The 26,912-nt window shown below is 48.0% G+C and overlaps 1 protein-coding gene and 1 long non-coding RNA gene across 2 annotated transcripts in view; one reads left to right on the top strand and one right to left on the bottom strand.

Annotated features, from left to right (window-relative positions):
* Positions 1 to 26,912, top strand: part of LOC308466039 — a 365,679-nt gene that overhangs the window by 98,625 nt on the left and 240,142 nt on the right. The gene's annotated exons all lie outside the window — the stretch shown is intronic.
* The window catches only part of MED13L (mediator complex subunit 13L), a 172,444-nt gene continuing 167,014 nt past the window's right edge, over positions 21,483 to 26,912 (bottom strand). The window contains exons 30-31 of the mRNA XM_080986142.1: positions 26,594 to 26,706; positions 21,483 to 24,586 (exon numbers count right to left, since the gene is read on the bottom strand). Coding sequence (XP_080842268.1) covers positions 24,454 to 24,586; positions 26,594 to 26,706 — 246 coding nt within the window. The 3' untranslated portion in view covers positions 21,483 to 24,453. The remainder of the gene's footprint in view (positions 24,587 to 26,593; positions 26,707 to 26,912) is intronic.

Genomic DNA, 26,912 nt, shown 5'->3' with positions numbered 1-26,912 from the left:
ATACCCATAGTTGTTGCTGTTTTGGGCCTGACAACAATACACAATTGATTGTGACCGCTCCTTTTCATTGTGTTTCCTTTGCACCAAAATGAATCTACATTATGACAATGTAATGAGTTACGCAAATTTTCATAGGTTATGTAATTTCACCAGAGAGGACAGCGAGACAAATAGTGTAGGCTTCTTTTAAAATTAAAGATGAATTGCAGCAGAATGGAAGCGGTACTGCAAAGAATGCAGGGCAGAATGGAAAACAGAGCCCTCTTGCATTCCAAGCGATATGTGCCGTGTGAAAACACGACACAGACAGGGATGGGCAAAGATGAATGGTGCCTGGTCAGCCTTTAGAAACTCCAGCCAGAAGGGCAACCCCCTCAGCCTTGACTACTGTACAATATTATATGTGGGGCTGCCCTTGGAGACAGTATGGAAACTGCAGTTAGCACAAAATCCACTCGAGTCCTTTTGTCATCCACTTTCAGACCAACTTCTAGCCTAGACTCTTTCATTAATATTAAATGCTGTAGCAATACAGCAATGTGCGTGGTGCTTTAAAAAATATCTTCTCAAGGTTTCGATCACCTGAACTGCCTGCATTATCTTCCTGTCATTCTAATGTCTTATTCAGCAAACATTTCTGAGCTGGAGTTTTTTTTTCCCTCCAATGCCTTTGCAAGACCTTCTGCAGCAAGAATGCGTCTCTCTTCATTGCCTGATCTCACCTCCCACCAATCCAGCTGGTCTGGTTCCAGTTATTTGACGCGCTTGCTGCATTTCTGAAGAAGGTATTGTTGTTCAGATGTGGGAACACCTGTAGGTTTCGAAGGACGACACCTGAACCTCTCCCTTCGTTGCTTCCCTTCAGGAACCCACTCAGTACAGTGGTACCTCTGGTTGAGAACGGGATCCGTTCCGGAGGCCCATTCGCAACATGAAAAGAACGCAAGCCACAGTGGCATGTCTGCACGGGTTGCGAGTCGCTTGCTTCTGTGCATGCGCGTGACGTCATTTTGCGCTTCTGCACATGTGCAAGCGGCGAAACCCAGAAGTAACCCTTTCTGGTACTTCCAGGTCGTCCCGAGACATAACCTGAAAGAACGTAACATGAAGCGGACGTAACATGACTGTACTATGACACCTTTGGCTTTTTCATGCTTCCATTGCTGCTAGTTCTGCCATGCAGGGGGAATATACTAAGCAAGAGACAAGCTCTCTGCTCTTAGGCAATTACAACCCCAGGGCTGTGTGAGGCTGTGTGGAGCAGGCTGCCGGCTAAGGCTAAGCAGGCCTTGGTGGGGCAGTTTTTGAATACACGGCAATCCAGAGTGAGGGCAAGACGCATTGCCCTCACTCTGATTTGACTTCATGACGACACCAGGTGATGATGTGGAATCATCATGAAGCCAAATCAAAGTGAGGGCAATGCTCTCTGCCCTGGCTTTATTGAGCCTTATGGGAGGAGGGAATTGGCAGTAGCCTGGACTCCTGGGAGCATGATCATAGACCATGTAACAGAGCAGCACCCCTATGAGGTGACGTTGCAGCATTTGGAATGCTTTAATTTAGAGGATGGGGCGACTAAGAGGTGGCATGACAGAAGTTCATAAAATCATACATTGGCATGGAGAAAGTGGATAGAGAAAAGGTTTTCTCCCTCTCTCATAACACATGGATGGGTGGACATCCAATGAAACTGAAAATTCAGGACAGAGAAAAGAAAGGAATTCTTTATGATGCTCATGCGTGGAATGTCATGGTGTATCATGCGCAAACCCCCTCCCCTCACCCCAGCGCCCTTGCAAGCTGGTGCCTCTGGCCCAAACTGTTCCCGGCAAAAAAAAATTCACTGCACGCCATTGTCCTAGTCTTATGCAGAGATGCTGGAGGTTGTATGCTGGAACCTCTGCATGTAAAACTGATATTCTACCACTGGTCTGCGGTCCTTCCGCTAAGGCCCTGACCTAACTTGACCAGGATGCTCAGTTTCCCCCTCACGCCTTCTTGACTCCTCAAAATGGAAACAGGATCAGGAGACTAAGCTCAGGGTCTCCATGCCTCCTGTTTTGCTACAGTTCCCAGGAAACCGACCTGAGAGACATCACTCAGCTTCTTCTTCCTCCTCCGAACATGGAAAGCTGGTCTCTGGAGTGAAAGTTAAGCCAGTGAGAAAGGCCTGTGCCCAGTGACCAGGGAGGAGGACTTTTGTTATTTAATAATAAAACAAAAAACCCCATCTAAATCCTCCTTTCTCCCCCCCACCTCCCTGGAAGAAGCATTTTAAAAATATTAAAAAGGCCGCTTGCTTAAGCCGGGAGATTAAACAAGTCGAAAGCTCATCATCTCAGGTGGGAGATCGGATTCCAAACAAATGAGGAAGGACGGTGACACGTGTGGTAACAGGAGACCCCACCCGGCCGGGGAACTAATCACTCAGAAAGCATTGTCCAGGGGAGGGAATAGGAGGGGGCACATGGATGAAGGGATGAGAGGCAAACAACCCCACGCGCACAAGCTCCTGGCAACCCCGGCGCCTTGCCATGGAGACGCACAAAGGAGGAAAGAGACGCAGGTCTCTCTCTGGCAGCTGGGCTGATCAGAGGCCTGGCCTGACCCTCCAAAGCAGAGGTTGGCAACCGAAGGCCCATGGGCAGGAAGCAACCCATGAGGGTCGCTTAACCGCCCCTGAACCAAGCCGCCCACTCAGCGAGTCCCTGTGCACAGTGCGGCACGGGGCCTCTCTTCTTCGGCTCCAGAAATCGCTTCTGCGCATGCCCAGATGCCAAAAATCGCTTCTGTGCAGGCACGATTTTCGGCATCTGGGCATGCGCAGAAGCGATTTCCGGCGCCGCAGACATGCACAGATATGATTTCCGGCATCGCGCTGCGCCGGCCCAGCCCACAGAGGATCTCCATGGGAGTGATCCGGCCCATGCCCAGTAAGCCTTGCCACCCCCTGCTCCAAAGACTGCCCCTGTTGGACCACATTGGCAGACACTCCAGGTGTCCCTATTTTCCAGAGACAGTCCCGGATTTACAGAAGCCATCTCAATTTCTAATTTGATCCCTGAACATTCCGCTTTTCCTTAGGACGTCCTTATTTTCATCAGAGAAATGTTGGAGGGTAGAGGGTTATCCAATCCCCAAGCCATCTGAAAGGAAGTTTTTTTTAAAAAAATGTATAATGTTTTATTAAGTTTTTATATATGTTGGAAGCTGCCCAGAGTGGCTGGGGCAACCCAGGCAGATGGGCAGGGTATTATGATGATGATTATTATGACATCGGATGCCTCTATTTTCATCAGAGAAATGTTGGAGCACCAGCCCATCAACTGCATAAACTGTAAAACTTGCTCCCACAGGAGGCTACCAAATTGGGTGGCTTTAAAAGAGGACTAGACAAATTCGTGGAGGAGAGTGAATGGCCACTAGCCAAAATGGCTGCACTCTGAATAGCAACTGCCAGAAACCTCAGGTGGAGAGAGGGCTCTGGATCTCGGGCTGCCACAGAGATCTGGTTGGCCACTGAGAGAACAGGATGCTGGACTACAGGGGCCCTTGGCCTGATCCTGCTGGCTCTCCTTATGGGAGAGCGCTCTTGTCCTCAAATCCTGTGCATAAAGTATTGGGCTAGCTGAACCAAGGGTGTGTATTGGTCTAAGACAGCTTCCTGTGTTCCCGTGTCTCAAGGGAAGGGTCGTCTCCAGGCTGGACTCAGAGAAGCTGCTTCCTTCAACCCTGGAGCAGTGGCATAGCTAGTTGCTCGGGTGCCCGGGGCGGTGCACGTGCCCTGCGCCCAGGGGCAGAGTGAGTTGCCCATGGGAGTGGGGTGAACCGGGGCAGGGTGCACTGTGTGGAGCCTCACCACTGCTGTAGGGTCGCTGAGGGAGAGGCGGGGGGCAGATGCAAGCTTCACGCTGCCATTTCGGGCAGCGCAGATCCTGCAGGTGCCCGAACCACCACATCACTCCCAAGTAAAGTTCAAGGTCAAGGACCCCTGGACAGTTAAGTCCAGTCAAAGGCGACTGTGGGGTTGCGGCGCTCATCTCACTTTCAGGCCAAGGGAGCTGGCGTTTGTCCACAGACAGCTTTCCTGGTCATGTGGCCAGCGTGACTAAACTGCTTCTGGCGCAACGGAACACCATGATGGAAACCAGAGCGCACGGAAATGCCATTTACCTTCCCGCCAGAGTGGTACCTATTTATCTACTTGCACTGGTGTGCTTTCAAACTGCTAGGTTGGCAGGAGCTGGGACAGAGCAATGGGAGCTAACCACATCGTGGGGATTCGAACTGCCAACCTTCTAATCGACAAGCGCAAGAGGCTCAGTGGTTTAGAGCACAGCACTGCTCCCAGGAGAGACGCATGGCTCAGGCATGCTGCAGGCCTCATGGTAAGTGCTGCCCCCAGAGGTGTGGCACCCAGTGCCCCTGTCTCCCCTAGCTACGCCTCTGCCCTGGAGAGCTGCTGCTCACCATAGCAGGCAATATAGAGCTAGATGAATGAAAAGCGGGTTCATAAGTAATAACTGCTGGGGCCCTTCATCTTTGGCATTTGCCTCCCTCCCTCAAAGAGGACATGCAGCTTATTTGAAATGGCTCCTCATGTCCGCAGCTTTTAAAAAAAACCCACACCAACCACCCAGAAAGCTTTATTCAAGGGCACGGTGCGATCTGCTTGCTGCAGACAGGAGATCATGGGAGACGGTCCTTAATGGCTGGGTCAGTGCATTTGAGTTTGCATTAATGTTTGCTATTTTTTGCAGGACTATTTGTATTTTTAATACAAGGCAAAAGGCACCTAAGTGCTCTGACGAGGCACTCTTTAATGCACAATTTGTATATATCCAAATCAATACATTAGTAAATGAATAATAACAAACTGGGAGAAAGCACTAAAGTTATGGGAACGGCCCACTTCCCAGTTCTCTGTCTGTTTAGACTGAAAGGGCCATTAGGAGCGAAAGTCCCCCGGAATGTGCCACCTGAGCTGAGCCAAACATGGACCCAGCCGGCCTTGCAATATGGCAGGGCTGGTGCATTTGACAGCCTCGCCCCCCCTTATTTCAGCAGCCCCTGGCAGCAAGGGGGGGGAACCTGTTTCCGGCCAAGGGCCACATTCCTCTCCAGATGACTTTCTGGGGGCCATATGCCAGTGGCGGGGAAAGTGGATGGAGAAATAAATGATAATTTTACCTATGTGCAGCAGGCTACTTCCTGCACACAGACACACAGGTGAACATCTCCCTGTCCAGGCAGACAAGAGGCACTTTCAAAGTGGAGGGGCACATTTCAGCCAGGCAAAAACCTTCAAGGAGGATGTGAGGCAAGGCAGGGGAGGGGTGTGGTCTGAAGAGGGGTGTGTGGCCAAGGGAGAATAGATAGAGAGTCTATACCACCCAATAGATAAAAACATAATTGTCAGGGAACTGCCATCGGAAGGAAGGGAGGTGGAAGGGCTCACACAGGTTGGGAGAGACTCAGCAGCTGAAGAGGGAACCAGTAGGGGGAGAAGAGCTGAGCTGAGGGAAAGTGAGCAGGAGGGATGGCTCCGAGACACTTCCAGCGAAAACAGTGGGGAGGTTTCAGGACCTCCTGTGGGGACACCTACTCCTCGCCGGAAACTGTCACGCAGAGAGTCCAGAAGACGTGTTTCCGTTAAGGAGCTTTTATGTTGGAAGCGATTCCGAAAGCAACCACTGTCGGAATCTGCAAGCGACTGACAGAGCCATGTTTAAGGGGCTCCGTTACAGACAGAGGTTTGCAAACTTGACCAAACTCTGAGGGACTTGGATTTTACGCACAAGCAGCTCATCGTCCCATCACAGCATTCCGACAGTCTCTGTGAGCAGTTTGTGCAGGAGAAGGCATCATGAGCAACCCAGCCGGAACCGGAGAAGCAGGAGCTGGAGCGGGTCCAAGCCTGGAGGAAAGGTACCAGGCGTTGGAGGTCCAGCTAGCGCTGCAGACGGCGAGGCTCGAGGAGAGGAGGGCTCAAGATGCAGAGAAGGGGAAAACCACCCCGCTCGCCAGAAAGTTGCCAGGATTGGTGCAGAAGTTTGGGGGGGAGGCCAAGGACTATCATGCCTTTAGGACAGAGATGCAATATGCCCTTAATCTGCAGTTTGATGACTTTCCCGACGAGGAATCGTGGGTGGCTTTTGTGATTGGGCATCTCGAAAAGGGGGCGAAAGACTGGGTGAGGCCCCTGATGGCAACAAACAATGACATCCTGAAGGATACGAGGAAGTTTTTTCGTGCAATGGATTTGATGTTTTCCAGCGATATTGAGCAGGGAGTGGTACGCAGACAGTTAATGGCGTGCAAACAGGGGAGCCGATCTGTGCGTGAGTACTGGACTGAGTTTACCATGTTGATCCATAAATTGGGGTGGGATCTATCGGTGGAACCCATTCAAATGCTCTTTGAAGAAGGGCTTGCTTCGGCGGTAAAGGATGAACTTTCCCGGGCGCCCAGGGCGGAGTCTATGGACCAGCTGACCAAATCAGCGCTGACCATAGGAGCGCGCCAAGAGGCGAGAGCCTTGGAGAGGCGGGAAGGGAAGGGGGAACGTTGGAGGGAGCTTCGCATTCCAGAGATTCCAGAGCCACCGTTCCCGCCGGGAGAGCCGATGGAAATTGGAACAGCGCGCGCGCGCGCAGTTTCAAAGCCCAGTGAAGAGCGGAAGAAGGAGGGAAAGGGCGCCAAGAAATGTTATCTCTGCCAACAGCCAGGTCATTTTGCCAGAGTCTGCCCCCAAAGAAAGGAATGGCAAGGAATGGCGGGAGCTGTTGGGGAGAGGGAGGAAAAGGTACCGGAGCAAGTAAAAGCCAACGCCTGGCTGCCACCGTCGGGGCACAGCAGCCAGGCCAAAGAGCAGTGAAAGTGCCCACGCCGGAACCTCCTAAACCCGCCCTAGTGATAGAGGTGTTACTAGAGCTGCCTAACGGACACCCACTAAAGATAAAGGCGCTATTGGACTCAGGCAGCTCCTGCAATTTCATGAGTAAGGAGTTTGCTGCTGAGCACCAGATACAGACTATCCCTTTAAGTAACCCTTTGCAGGTGACCACGATCGATGGAAGGGAGCTGCTGGGAGGAGAAGTCAGCCAGCAGACCGTCCCAATGATAATGAGGGTAGCAAGACACACTGAGCTAATAGCGTTTAATGTGGCTACCTTGGGAGGAGCTCCCATTATTTTGGGGATGAGCTGGCTAGCGTTACATGATCCGCTAGTGGGCTGGCATCAGAGAGTGGTCTCCTTTGGGTCAGCACATTGTCTAGAACACTGCAAAGAGCGGGAGGCTCAAGGAGGGGCCAGAGCCACTCTAGCAGGGACGGAAGTAACGGAGAAGGGGAAGGTTCCCCAACAATACGCCGACCTGAGCAACGTCTTCAGCGAGAGGGAGGCAGACAAACTACCCCCACATAGGCCCTTTGACTGTCAAATCAATTTACTCCCTGGGGCACAGCTCCCTGTAGGCAAGCTGTACGCCATGTCAGACAGAGAGATGCAGGAGCTAAGGGAGTTCATTGACAAGAACCTGAAGAGAGGGTTCATCAGAGAGTCCAGGGCGGTGGGGGGCAGCCCAGCGTTTTTTGTGGACAAAAAAAACACGGACAAACCCAGGCTTGTAGTGGACTTCAGGGCCTTAAATGCAGTGTCAGAACCAGTGACTTTCCCGATGCCCAGAATTGATGACATTTTGACAAGGGTCAGGAAGGGAAAGATTTTTACTAAACTGGACCTGAGGGGGGCGTACAACCTGATATGAATAAGGAAGGGGGATGAATGGAAAACCACCATGTTCACCCCTTTGGGGGCATTTGAATATTTAGTTATGCCCTTCGGCCTACAAGCAGGCTCCGCGTGCTTTCAATCGTTTATGAACCACGTCCTGGGGCCTTTGCTTTACAAGAATTGTGTGGCCTTCTTAGATGACGTGTTAGTATATTCAGAGACTGAGGAGCAGCATGTAAAAGACGTCAGGGAAGTGTTGGGCAGACTGCAAGCCAATCAGCTGTGGGTGAAGCTAGAGAAGTGTCAGTTTCATGCCAAGGAGGTGGAATTCCTGGGGTACCGCTTGTCGGACAAGGGATTGGCCATGGATCCTGGCAAGGTCCAAGCGGTACTGGAATGGAAAACACCGAAAACAAGGAAGGATGTGCAAAGATTCCTTGGATTTGGAAACTTCTATCGGAAGTTCATCAGAAATTTTGCCCACTTGACGGCTCCCATTACGGACTGTCTCAGCAGTAAGAGGAAATTCGTTTGGACAGCGGAGGCGGAGCGAGCTTTTGAGGAACTGAAAAGGGCGTTCGCTTCGGAAGAACAGCTCCTGCATGTGGATTTACAAAAACCGATGCGAGTGGAGACGGACGCATCAGACCGGGCTGTGGGGGCGGTGCTTCTGCAGCCTGGGAAGGAGGAGTCAGAGTGGAGACCGTGTGCCTTTTTTTCGCGAAAGCTGAACAAATCTGAGAGGAACTACACGGTGTATGACCGAGAACTACTTGCCATTCATGAAGCGTTCAGGAGATGGAGGCATTTATTAATTGGGGCACAACATAAGGTGCAAGTGTGCACGGACCACAAGAACTTAGAGTATTGGAGAACGGCACGAGTGCTCAACCAACGGCAAGTGAGATGGGCCCAGGAGTTCTCCAAATTTCACTTTGAAATTTGTTATGTGCCAGGTCCAGAAAATGTTAGGGCGGACGCTCTCTCACGCAAACCTGAATATTTGGAAGGGGAGGGGGGACCCGAAGAGAGACATGTCATCCCAGAGGACCGCTGGGTGTGTGGGGCGGCATTGGTGGGGCAAAGAGAACTGGTAGAGGAAACAGAGAATGATGAATATGCCCAGAATAAGCTCAGAGGTCTTAGGGGTGAGGGAGAGGAACCAGGGGGTTTTGAGGAAAGAAATGGAGCGTTGTATTACAAAGGGGCACTGTATATCCCTGAAGGAGACTTAAGGGGGAGGGTACTCAAGCAGTTTCATGACAGCCCCACGGCGGGGCATTTTGGACAACACAAAACCATGTGGTTGGTCACCAGGGAATTTTGGTGGCCTAAAGTGAGGGAAGATGTACGGGAGTATGTAAGAGGGTGTGAGCAATGCCAGCGAGCCAAAGGGGAGAGGCGGGCGCCGGCGGGGCTATTAGAACCCTTACCAACCCCAGAACGACCTTGGGAGGCAGTGTCGATAGATTTTATGACTGATCTGCCGAAGTCCAAGGGGAAAACAGCCATCATGCTGGTGGTAGACCTACTAACAAAGATGTGCCACTTTGTAGCCTGTTCGCATGCAGTCACGGCGGAAGAGACAGCGAAGTTATTTGTAGAACACATTTTTAGGTTGCACGGGCTGCCATTGAGGGTGGTCTCAGACAGGGGAAAACAATTTACTTCCAGGTTCTGGAGGAAGCTCATGAGCTTACTGCAGGTGGAGGTCAACTTTTCGACTGCCCGGCACCCTGAAACCAACGGGCAGGCGGAAAGAGCAAACGGTGTCCTCCAGCAATACCTGAGGTGTTATGTCAATGACAGAGAGAATGACTGGGTAGAGAAGTTGGCGCTGGCGGAATTTGCCTACAACAATGCAGAGAATGTGTCCACAGGGATGAGCCCCTTCTTGGCTAATTATGGGTGTCATCCCAGGGCATTCCCAGGGGGAGGAGGGGAGAGATGGAGCGTCCCGGCAGCCGAGCATTTTGTAGAAGAAATGGAAGCAATCCATCGTCAGCTCCAACTCAACTTAGAAAGGGCGAAGGAAGAATACAAGAGGCAGGCAGACAAGAACCGAAGGGAAGGTGAAACCATAAGGGTGGGAGATCGGGTGTGGCTGTCAACCCAAGGGTTGCCGTTCAAAGGAGGTTGTAAGAAATTAAGACCCAGGAGGTTGGGTCCCTTTGAGGTCATTCAACAAGTCAACCCAGTGGCTTTCAGGCTCCGGTTACCCAACCACATGAAACTGCACCCAGTATTTCACAGGTCGTTACTGTCACCGTATGAGGGGGGACGAGAAGGGATGCCCACTCGGGGACCGATCATAGAAGAAAGGGAATGCAGCAGCCATGTGGCAGAAATCCTCGACGCCAGGTGGAAGGGGGATCAGGTGGAGTATTTGGTAGCGTGGGAAGGAGAACCGGAGTCAGAAAACACTTGGGTAATGGCAGAAGATATCAATGACGAGGTATTGATAGAAACGTTCCATCAAAGGTTCCCAAGGAAACCTCAGCCTGTGGAGAGGTTCCGGAGGGAATACTTTGGGACCACCGATGAGGAGGAGGAGTTGGAAGGATTCACGGATTCGGAAGGGGAAGGGGAGATGGACTCTGAGGAGGAGGAGTACTTCGAGACCAGGAACCGCAACAGGTGGAGAGAAGTGTTCGAGACATCGGAAGGTGAAGGAAGTTCCTTCCGGGGTTTTGCCTCCTCACCGCCCATAGAGGAGGGGGCGGGAGGGGGTGAAGGGGGCCCTGGAGGGGAGGTGGATGTCAGGGAACTGCCATCGGAAGGAAGGGAGGTGAAGGGGCTCACACAGGTTGGGAGAGACTCAGCAGCTGAAGAGGGAACCAGTAGGGGGAGAAGAGCTGAGCTGAGGGAAAGTGAGCAGGAGGGATGGCTCCGAGACACTTCCAGCGAAAACAGTGGGGAGGTTTCAGGACCTCCTGTAGGGACACCTACTCCTCGCCGGAAACTGTCACGCAGAGAGTCCAGAAGACGTGTTTCCGTTAAGGAGCTTTTATGTTGGAAGCGATTCCGAAAGCAACCACTGTCGGAATCTGCAAGCGACTGACAGAGCCATGTTTAAGGGGCTCCGTTACAGACAGAGGTTTGCAAACTTGACCAAACTCTGAGGGACTTGGATTTTACGCACAAGCAGCTCATCGTCCCATCACAATAATGAAACATTAAACATCCAAATATAGGGCTGCCTTTGGATGTCTTCTAAAGGTTGTACAGTGGTACCTCAGTTTACGAACTTAATCCATTCCTGAAGTCCGTTCTTAAACCGAATCTGTTCTTAAACCGAGGTGTGCTTTCCCTAATGAGGCCTCCCGCTGCCGCTGCCCTTCCACCGTTCGACTTCCGTTCTTAGACCAAGGTAAAGTTCACAAACCGGAACACTACTTCCAGTTTTGCAGAGTTCATAAACCGAATAGTTTGTAAACTGAGGTACCACTGTATTGTTACTTATCTCCTTGGTTCGTGCGTCGTATAACTCCATACCCTCCAACATTTCTCTAATGGAAACAGGGACATCCTAAGGAAAAGAGGGATCAAATCAGAAACTGGGGTGTCTTCTGTAAATCCAGGACTGTCCCTAGAAAATAGGGACACTTGGAGGGTCTGAAAGGAGCATCTCTTTTTCACTGGCCTCCACAGCGCGCCAGGGAGCTGTGGGGCAGTTTCCTTGGCACCAGCCCAGCACGGCCAGGCTGCAACTCCACTCCAGAGTCAGACCTAACCTGGGGGCCAAGAAGCAGCAGAGAGGTAGAGTGTTGGTAGCGCTGCCCCTCTCCTCCACTGGGCTCCAGCGTGCGAGGGAGGCAAGGACAGCCCCTGCGAGTATATTATCCTTGCAGCACCAACCAGGCTGGCAGTTCCTATAGCAGGTGGGCCAGAGCTGCGGGTTCTGGCACATCCCTGGGGGCCACGCAGCAGCAGCCTCTTCTCTCTTCTCTCTTTGCTACGACCTGCAAAAGGAAGGAGGCCAGCAGCAGCCATGGAGAGGCTCAGCCGATTCATCCTCCTCTCAGAGCTTGGCAGTGGTTCTGGTGGGGGAAAGAGGGACATTCCCAAATCCAAATGGAAGCTGGGAATGCTTCTGTGAATCTGCAATGTCCTGGTAAAATCAGGGCGTGGGGGGGGGAGCGTCTGACTTATGGGGCTGTGTTTAGCTCCCAAGTTCTGCTGTGATGCACCAGTGTGAATAAAAATAGTAACAGTGGAGATACATGGTATACATTGATCTCGGGAATACAGTGGTACCTCAGGTTACATACGCTTCAGGTTACAGACTCCGCTAACCCAGAAATAGTGCTTCAGGTTAAGAACTTTGCTTCAGGATGAGAACAGAAATCGTGCGGTGGCGGCGCGGCAGCAGCGGGAGGCCGCATTAGCTAAAGTGGTATTCAGGTTAAGAACAGTTTCAGGTTAAGAACAGACCTCCGGAACGAATTAAGTACTTAACCTGAGGTACCACTGTACAACAAAATTAGACTCTGGTAACTGGCACTCGGTCCACCAAGGCTCACATGATCCTTCTTATCTTGGTTGTGTCAGCTGAGTTAGATATATATGGGGGCACCTAATAATTACTGTTGTTGTTGTTGTTGTTGTTGTTGTTGTTGTTGTTGTTGTTGTTGTTTTTATTTATTACTTATACCCCACCCATCTGGCTGGGCCTCTCACGCCACTCTGGGTGGCTTCCAACAGATTAAAAACAATAAAATATCAAATATTGAAAACAGGGTTTCCTTCAGATGTCTTCTAAAAGTCAGATAGTTGTTTATTTCCTTGACATCTGAAGGGAGGGCGTTCCATAGTTGTGGGCGCCACTACCGAGAAGGCCCTCTGCCTGGTTCCCTGTAGCTTCACTTTTCGTAGAAAGGGAACCGCCAGAAGGCCCTCAGAGCTGGACTTCAGTGTCCGGAGAGGCTCCTTCAGGTATACCCAAATCTTCTAAGTGCTTAGAGCCTCTAAACGACTTAATGCAGCCCTGGCCACCCCCACTAGCCAGCCCCCTGTCTATTCCCTTACACAAAAGCCATCCTCATTCACTCAGAATTCCCCTTCACACTCATACACACACCACTACCTACACTGCTACAGAGCCAGTGTGGTGTAGTGGTTAAGAGCGGTAGACTCGTAATCTGGTGAACTGGGTTCGCTTCCCCGCTCCTCCACATGCAGCTGGGTGACCTTGGGCTAGTCACACTTCTCTGAAGTCTCTCAGCCCCACTCACCTCACAGAGTGTTTGTTGTGGGGCAGGAAGGGAAAGGAGAATGTTAGCCGCTTTGAGACTCCTTCGGGTAGTGATAAAGCGAGGTATCAAATCCAAATTCTTCTGCAACATTCCCCGCAGAATTGAAACTCAGTTGAGCAAAATCCCTTTTTGGATTTTACTTGCTGGACAGGTCGTGGGGTGGTGGGATTAACTGGTACGCTGTGCCATCCAAACAGGGGTCAGGCAAAAACGTGGATGAGCCCTAAGGTCTGCCTGAGGTGAGTATGCCCAGAAACGAACCTTCGAACTTCTTCACCTATAAAGATCGGCCACCCTTGTCACCAGGGATGGAGAATTTCTCCTCCCCTTACGCATCCTTTCGCCTTCCCTTTCATAGTGTTGGCCTGTGGTGACACCTGCTGGTGAGAAGTGGAAGCACGCTAGGTAGCTCTGAAGGCCACTAACACACCATCGGACAGCACCAGCCTCCGTATTGGCCTCCCGACCCCCATCCCACTCCACCAATTGAATTAGCCATCAGAGCTTCAGTGCTGAATGCACCAGAAGCCTAATTCAGGCTGTGCACACTGGCTGTCCCAGAGAAGAGCAGGTTTGCTCCGCTCTGTGATGACCGAGAGAGGTGGGGGGGGGGAAGGACAATGGAGTCAGAAGAGCCCTACAAACTAGTCCAGCTTCCTGTTCTCACAGTGCCCAACCAGATGTCCCAATGGGAAGGCAGCAAACAGGACCTGAACACAGCAGCCCTCTCGCCTTCTGCAACTCCCAGCAAGTGGTATTCAAAGGCATGCCGTTATAAAGGCACAGGGATAGTCATGTTCTCAGATTTCTGTTGTAGTCCACCTCTTTCTGTGATGCTTGTAGGGTGATTTTGGGTCACCATTGGCTAAGGGGTTGGGCAGTTTCTGAAGCCTTTAAAAGCTGTTACAAGCCTTTATCCTTTATTCTCAGCTCAAATCAAGGAGGGGGAACTCAGTTGCAACCAAAAAAATAAAAAATCTCCCTTGCTTTCAATTGCTGCCACTATGTTCTCTTACCGATAATGAACTTCCGGGGTCCCTTAAAGTGAGAGTTGGGCTGTAAAGGCCAAAGCCTATTTTTCTATAAGAGTCCTGACCCACAGTAAACCCACTGCTTACTGGTGAAGTGGAACAAATAGCAATCTGCAGAAAGCGCTATTGACGTTCGTTCCGATTCAGCAGTAAACAGTGGGTTTTCTTGGGGAAAGCAGAGGGACAAAAGGAAAACCCCATTGGAGCCATGCCTAGAAATCGCAGGACAAATGGAAATGAGTCGGAAGGATTCTGTTCCCTGTGTCCTGTTGGGTTCTCATTGCAGGGGACCAAGTGCTGGGAGAAAGATCAGAGACCTTCCTCCACTCATCTCTGCTTGGGTCAAAATCTCACACTCTCCAATGGATCCACAGGGCAATTACAGCCAAAAATAGGAGATGATGAACACCATCAAGCCACTGGCTAGAATGAGGACAGAAGATAGAATTGGCTCAAGTGTTCTGCAACCTCTTCAGGCTCCTTCTCCATTGCCCCCTGCCACAACTCCCATCTGCTCTGGAAAAGAAACAGCCCCGATGGCTGGCCACTTGAGATTACAAAAAACGCCAGGTCCATTAGTGTTTGGCAAAGTGCTCTCTGATTTCCTCCTGCTCCTAACTGGATGGGAGGAGGAAGCAGGAATGGGAGAGAGAAAATGGTATACCGGTACTTGTCACATACAGAGCCTGCCCAAACATTTCGGAAGAGTGAGGCAACTGCTAGGGATGAAAGAATTGGTCCATTCCAGTTCTCTTAGGTTCCCATCTTTTCCTATCTTAAATTCAATTCTCCACATTTCTGCAGCAATTTGCAGATATATATATATATATATATATATATATATATATATATATATATTAATCCTCATGAAGTGTCATCAGCACTATCCACAAATTTCTGCTCACATGCAGATATTTTAGGGTTGCCATATTTAAAAAAGTGAATATCTAGACACACACAGAGAGAAGTTTTTGGCCAGAGTTGTTGGTTTTTAGTTTTGTCCAAGGTTGTTGAGCTTTTATTTACAATATATATATTTTTAAAGGAAGTTTTTGAAGTTTTTTTGCCATGAAGTCCAGATTTTCCCAGACATTTAAGTGATTTCCATCCAGACATATGGCAACCCTAACATATTTGTATGCGGTCCTGACTAATGTACATATTATTGCAAGAAATTCCCCCCATATAATGCATTTTTGTATGTTGGCTTCACTAATAGATGCATTTTACGTACACGTCACCCTTGCACACATACATACACATAAACTAAGAGAGAGAAGATGAAAACCATGGTTGGTTGGAGACCTGCATTGCAGAATTCAGAGACGTGCAATGTTTTAAGGATAGCTGTGTTTTGGTTCTCATATTGCTTTGGAAAATGTGCATCTCACCCTTCTTCCAAGGAAAGGAAGGACGGATGAAGGGGCTTGTGGTATGATGGCTAGATCTGTCTGTTTCCATTCTGTGTCGGTTCCACATGTGTTCACTCATAGGTTTTCCATCTGTCAGCACAAAATTCTTCTTCCAAGCTACTACTAAGGATCAAGGGGACTACTTGAGCAGGAAATCTGTCTGCTCTTTCAGCTTTGCCAGTGTCATGTTGTTTCTTGCTCTCTTCCTTTACAAACCCTGACTGCTTACATATATAATTCACACGCAGTCACGCTGCATCGTGAGACTTGAAGTCTTCATACAGGGTATGCAAGGATGAAGGAAGTTGCCTTAGGATTCAGATCAAACCTTAATGCCACAGCTGAATTCATACACACCTTAGTGTTGTCCAGGTGACTCAGCGTGCTTCTCTTGAACTTCTCCTGCAGGATATACACACATTTTCTTAAGTATGGTGCATCCACCAGGAATTGGAAATAACAGGGTTTTGGTTTCCCCCCCCTCTCTTTTTCTGGCTTCTTTTGCTGCTGCTGTTGTTAAAAGCCACTCTCTGTCTGCTTCATCACAGACCCCAAAGGCCCAGGCCCCTTTGTCTAACAGGTGGTCAATGCAGCACGTACGGTTTAAGTAATGGTTTTGCAAAAGGGTCTCCTAAAAGCAGAACGGCAGCCATACAATGAGGCCATTAGAGGTGAGTGATACCCAGTGAAGTGCCCATTTAGAATGGCTTTGGTGTCCCTGGGCCTGCCAAAGCACCCAGTCACGAGCCTGCATATCATTCAGCTGCCCCAGAAGCAGGGGAAGCATTTGGTACCGAGTCACGAGTCATGCTGAATTCATCTGGCAAGGACAAAAAAAATAAACCCAGACATTGGTGGCATAGAAAGTTATGAGCTTTCTGCAAGAAGTTACAGGATACGAACTGTTTGGAAAGGAAGCTGTGAGGCTGCCAGGGAAGTTTTTGCAGGCATGAACAGGATTGGAAATGGGTTTGCGTGTGACACCCCCAATAGAATTGTGAGCACAAATCATCATCAATGTGCTGTAAGGAGAACATCCGAGTAGTCCCTATTTTCTTGGGACAGTCCCGGATTTATGGAAGCCATCTCAGTTTCTGATTTGATCCCGGAAATGCCCCAAGGGATTCTCATACAATGGAGTTAATGTTGAAGACACACTTTATCTTCCCTGAATCTCCCATCATCGTGATGATCATCGTTATTTGTTAAATTTGTATATCTCCCTATACTCGCAGGTCTCGGGGCGGTTACCTAAAATCACAATATAAAAACACAAAAAACATTCAGCTCCATTGGACGTCCTGAAGGTTTTAGTGTTATAAGAGGGGGGGACACTTTTCTCTCTCTTTTTTCTCCAGGCTGTGCATAATTGTATAAGCTTCTGTTGCTTCTTATTCACCTTTTCCCTGAATTAAAAAGCCCCCAACACTGCAGCCTCTCCTCGTGGAGGGTTCGCGACACCCCCTCGATGATTTAATTTGCCCTTTTCTGAACCCAACCATCCTAGCTCATTCCCCAATGGGTATGTCAGCCAGCCAGCCAGCCAGCCTGTCTCTGGTCGCAGGGCTGACCTTTCCATCACGGAGCTCCGCATGCTGGAGAGGACAGCAGAAAGAGAAGGCAGAGCGGACTTCTGCAAGGGACTTTCTTATTTGTCAAAGCCTGACTTCTGGTGGGCAAACACAGGCATGACTTCAGCTTTTCAATACGTTAGGCTTCCCCAACCTGTTTGAACCCTCCAGATATCTTAACATAAGAAGAGCCCTGCAGGATGAGGCAAATGGATCGTCTAGTCCAACATCCTGTTCTCACAGTGGCCGACCAGATGCCTGCGGGAAACCAGCAAGCAGGACCAAAACAGAAAAGCCCTTCGTCCCCTCCAGTGATTTCCAGCAACTGGAAATTATTGCCTCCAACTGTGCTGGCAAAGCATAGCCATTGCAGTTAGTATTTATAAAATGTGCTTTTATATCTTCTTGTATTGCTGTTTTATCAGTTGTAGGGGTGTTTTTGTTGTTGTTCTTGTTTATATAGCATACTGTTTGTTTCTTAGACTGTACAGCCATGTGCTCCAACATTTCTCCGATGAAAACAGGGACGTCCTAGAAGATCAAACCTATCCATTCTTAAGGAAATCAGCCCTGAGTGCTCACTGGAAGGACAGATCCTGAAGCTGAGGCTCCAATGCTTTGGCCACCTCATGAGAAGAGAAGACTCCCTGGAAAAGACCCTGATGTTGGGAAAGATGGAGGGCACAAGGAGAAGGGGACGACAGAGGACGAGATGGTTGGACAGTGTTCTCGAAGCTACAAACATGAGTTTGACCAAACTGCGGGAGGCAGTGGAAGACAGAAGTGCCTGGCGTGCTCTGGTCCATGGGGTCACGAAGAGTCGGACACGACTAAACAACTAAACAACAACAACATTCAATCATCCTCCTCCTCCTCCTCATCATCATCTGGCTGGAAACCCAGCTAGATGGGCGGGGTATAAATGTTGTTGTTGCTAATGCCCTGCCTATCTGACTGGGTTGCACCAGCCATGCAGGGTGGCTTCCAACATACATGAAAACATAACAAAACATTAAAGAACCTTCCCTATACAGGGCTGCCTTCCAATGTCTTCTAAATATTGTCTGGTTACTTATCTCCTTGGCTCAGGGGTTGCCTAACTCCATACTCTCCAACATTTCTCTGCTGAAAATTGGGGCATTCTAAGGAAAAGCAGGACATTCTAGGTTGTTTTGTTTGCTTTTTGATTTTTAAATCCTGTGTAAAAGCTGGTGGTTACCATTTGCAGGTTAACACAGTTTTTTAGGGGGCCCGTGGTTTCTGATGCTGGCGAACTGCAAAGAGGGTACCGGTGTCGGGTCTGAAAGCATAGGCTGTCTCTGTCCCCTTCCAAACATTTGCCAAAGCAATAAGATCACATTTCAAACACAAGAAAATAGGTAGCTGTCTCCCTTGCATTAATGTTGGGAACAACAATAGCAGCTGCCGTTGCAAAGCCTTCCTGTTTGGGGACATCGAAGGTGTTTCTGGTTTCAGTGAAAATAGCAAGTGGTTTGATATTTTTTTCAAAAAAGAAGAAGAAAGCCCATAATGTTTATTATTTTTCTGGGCTTGCTTGCATCTTGCCGTCGTGTGATTTCAGACTCGCCCGTGCCCTGCTTTGAACTGCGTGATAATGAAAAGCAGGACACACCCGCAGCTCACACATTGGAGCTCTTCCTATGATGCACACCCTGGCTCTGATCCAGCTCTTCTAATGCCTGCAGAGACGTAAAAGATTGCGCTGTGTTAAAGTCACTTGGCAGTAAACTTGTTCCGCTGATGAAACGTGCTTTGAACCAGCGGGAAATGGTGGTGCAAGAGAACGGGCAAGCGGGTTGCTGGTAACTGTTGCAAATGTTGCGCTGGATTCCTCAAAGCTGTGCAACGCTTTAAGAACTCATCCTTGCACTAGCGGACAGAGGATATTGGACGCAGCTCAGTGCCTGCTTAAGAACATTAAGAAGAGCCTGCTGGATGAGGCCAGTGGCCCACCTGGTCCAGCATCCTGTTCTCACAATGGCCAACCAGATGCCTGTTGGAAACCTTCAAGCAGGACCCCAGCACAAGAGCTTTCTCCCCTTCTGTGGCTTCCAGAAACTGGGACTCAGAAGCATTGCTGCCTCTTGACAGTGGACACAGAGCATAGCTGTTGTGGCTAGTAGCCACTGACAAGCCTCCTCCTCCACGAATTTGCCCATACAGGGTTAGGGATGGGGGACCTGCAGGAACTGCGAGGGCCGGGTGGGTTTGGTTGAGGGCCAGAGGGAGAGGGTGGAGGGTCTGGCAGGAGTAGCAGGTGGGCAAGGTTGGCAAGCAACAGGAGTTGGCATGAGCAGGGGTCACAGCACCTCGACTTGGGAAGCAGCTGCCTTGAAACCTAATATGTGTGCCTCTGGAGCAAGTTATTATAATAAGGAGCGTTATAGATAGGATGGAATGCTGAGAAACTAAGATTCTTTGCTTTTCTCTTCCCAGTAAAATTCACAGAATCGGAATTATTCTTTTCAGGGCACCATCCTGCATTATAAATCTCAGATGAAGGCTTTGGAAAACTTGGGGAGTGATGGTAGATCGCTCCTATCCCATCCAAATAGCTGTAGAGACTGCATTGCGCAGTAAAGTCATAGTGTTGGGGGAAAAGTATCCCTGGTCCATTCTAGCTGACGGAAGGGATAACCCCTTGGCAAGCAATTGGTTCATCCCCCCCCCCCCAAGTTCTCTAGGGCAGTATCTTTCTTTTCTTTTTAGAGGAGAAGAAGGGTTAAGCAATCCTTTTGGAGGTTTTTCTCGAGAAACTTTAGGAAAGCCAAGTATTAATAGAGCATGCCCACAGCCCTCCATGCCAGTGGCCCCTCCCCTACTCAAGCAAATTATCCTTGTGAGAAGGGTGGGGAAAGACAACTGGAAGTACAGTCGTACCTTGGTTTTCGAACAGCTTAGTTCTCAAACGTTTTGGCTCCCGAACGCCACAAACCCGGAAGTGACTGTTCCGGTTTGCAAACTGTTTTTGGAAGCCAAATGTCTGACGGGGCTTCCGCAGCTTCTGATTGGCTGCAAGAAGCTGTGCTTTGGTTTCCAAACACTTTGGAAGTCGAACGGACTTCCAGAACGGATTTTGTTTGACTTCCAAGGTACGACTGTATCAGGAAAGTCTCCTGCAAACAAGAGGTTGTAGAGGCTTTATCCTGGACCTGAAAGCAGGCTTTGGCAACTTGGCGCCCTTGTGAGGTTTTGGACTACAACTTCCCATCAGCCCCTGCAAAGCACAGTTCTGCTGCACTAAAAGGATTCGGGAGGAGTCAGAACATTTATGCAGCCCAGGTAAGTTGAAATTTTCCCCAATTATAATACTAGTGTTTCTGAATTTCATTCAGACCAGTGGGCGTGGCGTGGCACAATGAACATCATCCCCCACCCTTTCTGCACATGCCTGCTTCCGTTAAAATGGCAGGAAATAACTGTATACCAGGATTATTGCCCCAAAGTTTGTTACTTTCCTCCTGTGATTTTCTGGGTTAAGGAGGTTGCAAATGGCCTTTCCCCCCCCCCCCCCCCCGGAATCAAGTAACACAGAAATGAGTGCTTTAAGAGGCACTGTACTGCGTTAGTTTTCTGGGAGCAGCTTCTACGTGGTGTGACAGCTCAAATAGAGTGGAAATTGTCGCTTAAGGAAACGTGGGGGAAATGGAATAAACTGCCGTGTGAATGCAGCCCTGGTCTACTATGATATGCTGGAACAAGGCCAATGTTTCACGACTGTGGAATCATAGAATTGTAGTGTTGGAAGAGACCATGAGCGTCATCTAATCATAACTGTCAAGCGTCCCTTATTTGGCGGGACAGTCCCTTATCCCAGCGCCATGTCCCGCTGCTGTCCCTTACTGATGATGTCCCTTAAATTTCCCGGGTTTCAAAGGAAGCAGCTCCTCTCCCTCCCTCCCTGCCGGCCAGGGAGAAGGGAGGCTCCAACTGTGTTGCTTGGCTGCGTTGCTCACCCAATAAGGAGTCTAAGAACGACTGGGGGGGTGGAGCTTGCATGCCTTGTGCCGATCAAATCGGCCGTGTTGCCTGGGGACTCGCCTTTGCTCAGTGTTTCCCAGCGGAGAGGTGACAGTGGTTTTCCTTGCTGCATCCCCTTTGCCAGGTTGCTGCGCTATGGGAACCACCACTTGAGGCTTCGTTTGGCTGCTGGTTGACTAAAATCCCTTATTTTGGCTGCTGATCCCTTATTTTCGAGGCTGCTGGTCCCTTATTTTCAAATCTGTAAGTTGACAGCTATGCATCTAATCGAACCTGCTGCGATGCAGGGATCTTTTGCCCAACGTGGGGCTCGAACCCACAGCCCTGAGATTAAGAGTCTTGTGCTCTACTGACTGAGCTATCCTATCGCCTTGCCCTCCCCCCCCCCAAAAAAGAGCACAGTTAACTCAAGATAGGCCGACAAGCAGCTTGAGTCACCAGCACGTAAATAGAGCGGCAAAACCCACACGAGTTTCAGTAATTCAATAATTTATTCATCTAAAAAAGTGTGTAAAAGTATATAGCTCTCATCCACAAGGTATATATGAATGACATTTAAAATGGAGGTCTTTATTATTATTGTTTCTTCTTTTTATCAAAGTCTTTTTTTTTTTTTAGTGTATTGTACCAGCGATATACTGTAAGATTTAAAATGAACTTCACGTAGTTCTTTTTTTTTTCCTCGTTTTGTTTTGTTTTTGTTTCAAATTGTTGGCTATATATAAAAGAGGCTCACTGCAAAAATGCTCAAGGGGGAAAAAAAGCTCAGAACTCCCCTCCCCTTCCCGCCCCAAGAAATGTACAGCTTTTACATTTAAAAAAGGTTCTGAAATATACATACAAGCATGCTGGACACCCCCTGCACACCCCTTGGTTGCTTCCACCCACCCACCCTAACCCACGTCGCTCAAACTGTTATAATTCCAATTTCTGCATGATTTCCAAAATTAGAAATTAAAAAAAATAAAATAACTTCTTCACTCTGTAGGAAATCCAGGGCTTGTACATTTCAGATTAATTCAGTAAAAAACTCACAAGTAAAATAATGCATATTTTAAAGGGAAATATTATACAGATTTTCACACTGAAGTACATAAGATTTTTTTTCTTTTTAAAATCTATTGCCATTCATTTATTTTGCACAAAAATGTATAAATATGTTACCAGCTTCTATTAACTTAAAAAAATTAAATAAAAACACCACCAGATGAAAACTACTTCTCGCTACCCCTCCATCCCCTTATTTGTGGGGTAGTGGGGGGGGAGGCATTTTAATTTTTGCATTAGAACTGGATCTCTGGGGAAGGAAAGAACCCCCTTGGTAAAAACAGCCCATTAAAAAGAAAAAAGGTAAAAGTAAATCCATCTCTAATTCAAAGTTCAGGTGAATTTTGGGAACAAAGAATCCCAAAAATGGTAAAAGATAACTTTACATAGTTTTCCTCACCAAGGTTTTTTTTTGTATACAAGTTTACAATCTTCATCTTTTAATGCTCTTCAAAAGGCCTTGAGAATTTTCCTTTCTGATTAAGAAAAAATAGTAATGCAATATTTTTTTAAAATCAATTTTACACTGTATACATTAGATACAAATGGTTTTGATATATCTGATTTTCCCCCTCCTGTACATTGCAAAGGTCCCCCCTGCCCTGCCCTGCCCCTAGAGCAGAGAATAAAAGCGATCCATTTACAGGGTCTTCCTCTGACCGATCCCTTCACCCATCACGCATGGGATTATTATTATTATTTTTAATAATAAATTTTGTTTTTAAACCTTACACCATCATTTCAAGAAAAATATTCTTTAAAGTCATAGAAATTTTAATTAATTATTATTATTATTTTCTTCTTCTCCTTTTTTTTTTTTTAACCAGAACAAGACGGACTTTTGGAAGAACTTCAAAAATGGTATTCTCTCTAAGGACGATGGTCAGCAACCTGGACCACGTCCCCACAATACTTGATTCCTCTTCTTTAAAGCAGCCCAGGCCTGCCCACAGTGCAAAGAGAAACATTAGAAATGGGATCTTTTAACAGCATAGACTTCTCAAATCCTAAAATTAAGGAGTCATAAAAATAATATGATTTGCTTTAAACTTTTTTTAAAAAAATGGCAAACATTTTAACTAAACCGATTCATTTTTTTTCCACCTCAGTGGTCTTTCATTTTCAAGTACTAATTTAATGATACAACTTTTAAAAATTATTTCTTTGAAATAATATTTTTCTTCCTATAGACAAATACACCAGATTCGAAACTGATAAGAGTGTAAACAATCTGTGTGTGTGTGTGTGTGTGTGTGTGTGTGTGTGTGTGTATGCACATATATATCACACATACATACATAACACACACAAATATATGAAGATGAGTCTCTCCCAGTTTATAGGTGACTTGAGCTTCGGGAATAATTTCCACATCCATCAGACTCCTCTCTTAATCAGTATTTCTCCCTTCAATTTGCCTCGACGCTAAAGTGTTTTATTGCCTCCCACTGGTCTGTTGTCCTGCATTGCGTTATTGTTCATGTGACTTTATTTAAACCTCGCTAGAGTTCCTTAACCAAAAAAAGTCCACCAAAGATAGTAATAATAATAATAAAAAAAACAGTGACTCCTAAAGTTCTTCCTCGAATGCTCTTCCTAACTTGGTTTTTTTGTGTGTGTTTTTTTGGATTTCCTCCATGGTTTTTACCCCATTTCTCAGTCAGAAGAATGCGAGGTATGTCGATAAATACTTCTTGGCAGAGCATAGCTGGATCAACTACTGTACCTGGTCCTCTATAATTTAACAGCCCCCATTAATAAATTAAAAAACAAACAAAACTCGAAGAGAGCATCTCCAAGACCGTTCGCATCTACATGGACAGGTAACAAATGCATGCATTCAACCCAATCCACTCAGACAGGAATTGCAGGTAGACAGAAATCCCACTATTTTTCTTTTGAAAAGACTATAAGAACTGGTTCTTCATTGCAGCCACGTTCATCCGGCGGTTTTTCAAGGAACAATGTTAAGAGTTTTGGGCCACCCAAACTGGTCACGACAACATTTCGCTCGGAAAGGAGGGCACTTGTCTCTTAGGCAAAGAGATCCGTGCGCAACAAAACAGAAATTAACAAAAAAGGAAATAACAAAACGGAAGGACACTGTCTTCTGTGGTCCGTTGTTCCATTAACGTCCCGCCACTGCGTTAACACTGCCCTTGAGGTTGCGGTACATCTCACTGTCTGGTATGCTTGGCAGAAGTCCTGATGTGGCCCACCAGGCACACTCCACAAACACTGGAGAAGCCTCCTGTTATTATTCCTGGAAGAAACAAGGCGCTGCTTGGGCCCCAGAGGCTGGGGTCCGACGAGGAGAAGGACTCCTCCGACCCTCGCGAGCCACGGCCCGTCTTTCTCAGGTTGAAGGGGAAGGTCATCCAGGCGCTTCCGGGTGATTAGAGGATGTTCATGATGGCATTGTATAGCTGTGTGAGCACCACAAAGTGGACAGGAAGGCAGGAGCTGCGGTCCTGAGTTGCGGGGTTGCAAGTGAGCCACGACAGTGCATTGTACTGCTCCAGCACAAACCTGCAGGAGAGGAGAAGGGAAAGAAAAGGGATGGTGGTCAGGACAAGGGGCTCCTTCTGTACCACAACCTGCAATTCCCGAGGCTTCTACCTTTAGGGCCTGCTCGGTAGTGGCACCCTTCCTGTGGAACACCCTCCCATCAGGTGTCAAGGAAATAAACAACTAACGGAGTTTTAGATAGTTTAGGGAAGTTTTTAATGTTTGGTGTTTTGTTGTGTTTCTAATATTGTGTTGGGAACTGCCCAGAGTGGTTGGGGAAACCCAGCCAGATGGGTGGGGTATATTATATTATTATTATTATTATTATTATTATTATTATTATTATTATTATTTACTGATATATCAATTACCTGCCCTTCACTAGCCAGTCCCAGGGCAGGTTATGACAATCAAAACACAGTATTAAAAACTCTTTAATACACAGAAATAAGGTGCTGCAGGCAGAGGGCCTTCTAGGTAGTGGCACCCACCCTGTGGAATACCCTCCCATCAAATGTCAAGGAAATGAACAACAATCTGACTTTTAGAAGACATCTGAAGGCAGCCCTGTACAGAAAAGCTTTTTGATGTCTAATGTTTTATTATTTTTTATATATGTTGGAAGCCCCACAGAGTGGCTGGGGCAACACAGTCAGGTGGATGGGGTACAAATAATACAATATTATTATTATTATTATTATTATTATTATTATTATTAGGTAAGATGGAGATAGTAGCCAGGTTTCTGCAACATGCAATGAGGATTTGTGAATGTTATACAACATTAACTTAAGTGTTAGGTGCAGATTTTGCTGAGTGATTTTATTGTACTGAACCTTATTGGAATCTTGTATAAATGCCAATAAAGGTTTGAGAATTGAACTGGAAAAGGTATACATCGCAGGAGGGTAAGTATGCCTTCTGCATTTGACAAGAGCTGTGTTGCAAAGGTGCCAGGCACACCTCTGTGGAGAGAGAATTCTGCAGCCTAGGGGCTCCCACAAAGAATGCTTTATCCCAAGGCACCCTCCCCAGACGTCTGAGGGAGGTGGGACTCCCAAGGGCACCCTGCCTGCTGATCTTAACACCTGGGGGAGGTCTGTAAGGAAGGAGGTTTCTCTTTCCTACTGCTCAATATTTTGAGATCAGCTTGCTGTTCCATTTTTGAAAGACAGAATATTGAGAAGCATAGCCTTGCCTAAAGGGCAGGGTGAAATGTAGCTTCTTTCTCCAAGACACAACTGTATATGGCAAGGCTCTAAGAGGAGATTGTGAGTACCTTCCCTTGGCCACCAAAAAATACAATAGACACTAGCTTTAATAAATAAATGACCTTATCTCTAAGACAGGCATAGGCAAACTTGGCCCTCCAGATGTTTGGGGACTACAACTCCCATCATCCCTGACCACTCGTCCTGTTAGCTAGGGATGATGGGAGTTGTAGTCCCAAAACATCTGGAGGGCCGAGTTTGCCTATGCCTGCCCTAAAATCTTCAACGTTTCAAGCTTTTCCTATCAAGGATGTTGTCAAATGCTAGTGACGATTTCTCACCACTCTCTGGCTCAACCTTCCTGGCAGCTAGGCTGGAAATTCCTGCAACAGTGGAGGCTGGCTGGTGAATGGGGTGTTGCCCCGCAAACCTCAATCTGCCCTTTGCTAGCTCTCCAACCATCTGCCTTCTTCCTTACAGCCAGTCTAGTGGTGGGCCTGACAGGTTGCAGCGCCTTAGCGAGGCCCTTGTAGGATGCAGCAGGGATGAGGATGGGGCAGAATCAGCTCTGCTTTTCATTGGATCTGCCCACCGTTGGTCTCCCTGCTTTCCATCCCACTAGTCCTGTTGTGCACCAGCCACCCTTGCCCTGCAACGATAGGCCAACGGAAAGGAGGGCTGTTTGCACATGCCCCTCCCATAAAGGTCTGCAGAACGAGCCAACAGACATCTTTCAAAGCAGATGAGCAAAGATCAAAGGGCTGGTCAAAGGCCAGCACTTATTTCCGGGGCTTGAAAAGACACAAAACTCAGTTACCTCAGAACATCAGATGTGGTTTTAGAGTCCAAGGGGTGGGGAACCCTCTGGGAGTTCCGTGCAGGGAGGAGTTCATCCGTGTGAGCGACAGAGATGTGGTGATGCAACGATGCCTGTTTTGGGGGAAAGACAGGTGTCACCACACAGGGCTGCTGCAGTTTCCTTCCAGGTTCATAACCACCACCTGACGACGAGGGAGCAGCTACTCTAAGGTGACCAAAGGGCTTGGGCTAGCGGGGTTGTAATCTACAGAGCGGTTCTGCTCTCTCCTCCATCCCCTTGAACCACAACCTTCTCAAAACATGCCCAAAAGATGCCC

The sequence above is a fragment of the Podarcis pityusensis genome (genome assembly GCF_964106645.2).
Source record: "Podarcis pityusensis genome assembly, chromosome: 16".
In the NCBI taxonomy this organism is placed as follows: Eukaryota; Metazoa; Chordata; class Lepidosauria; order Squamata; family Lacertidae; genus Podarcis; species Podarcis pityusensis.
This window is presented reverse-complemented; position numbering and strand designations above follow the sequence as displayed.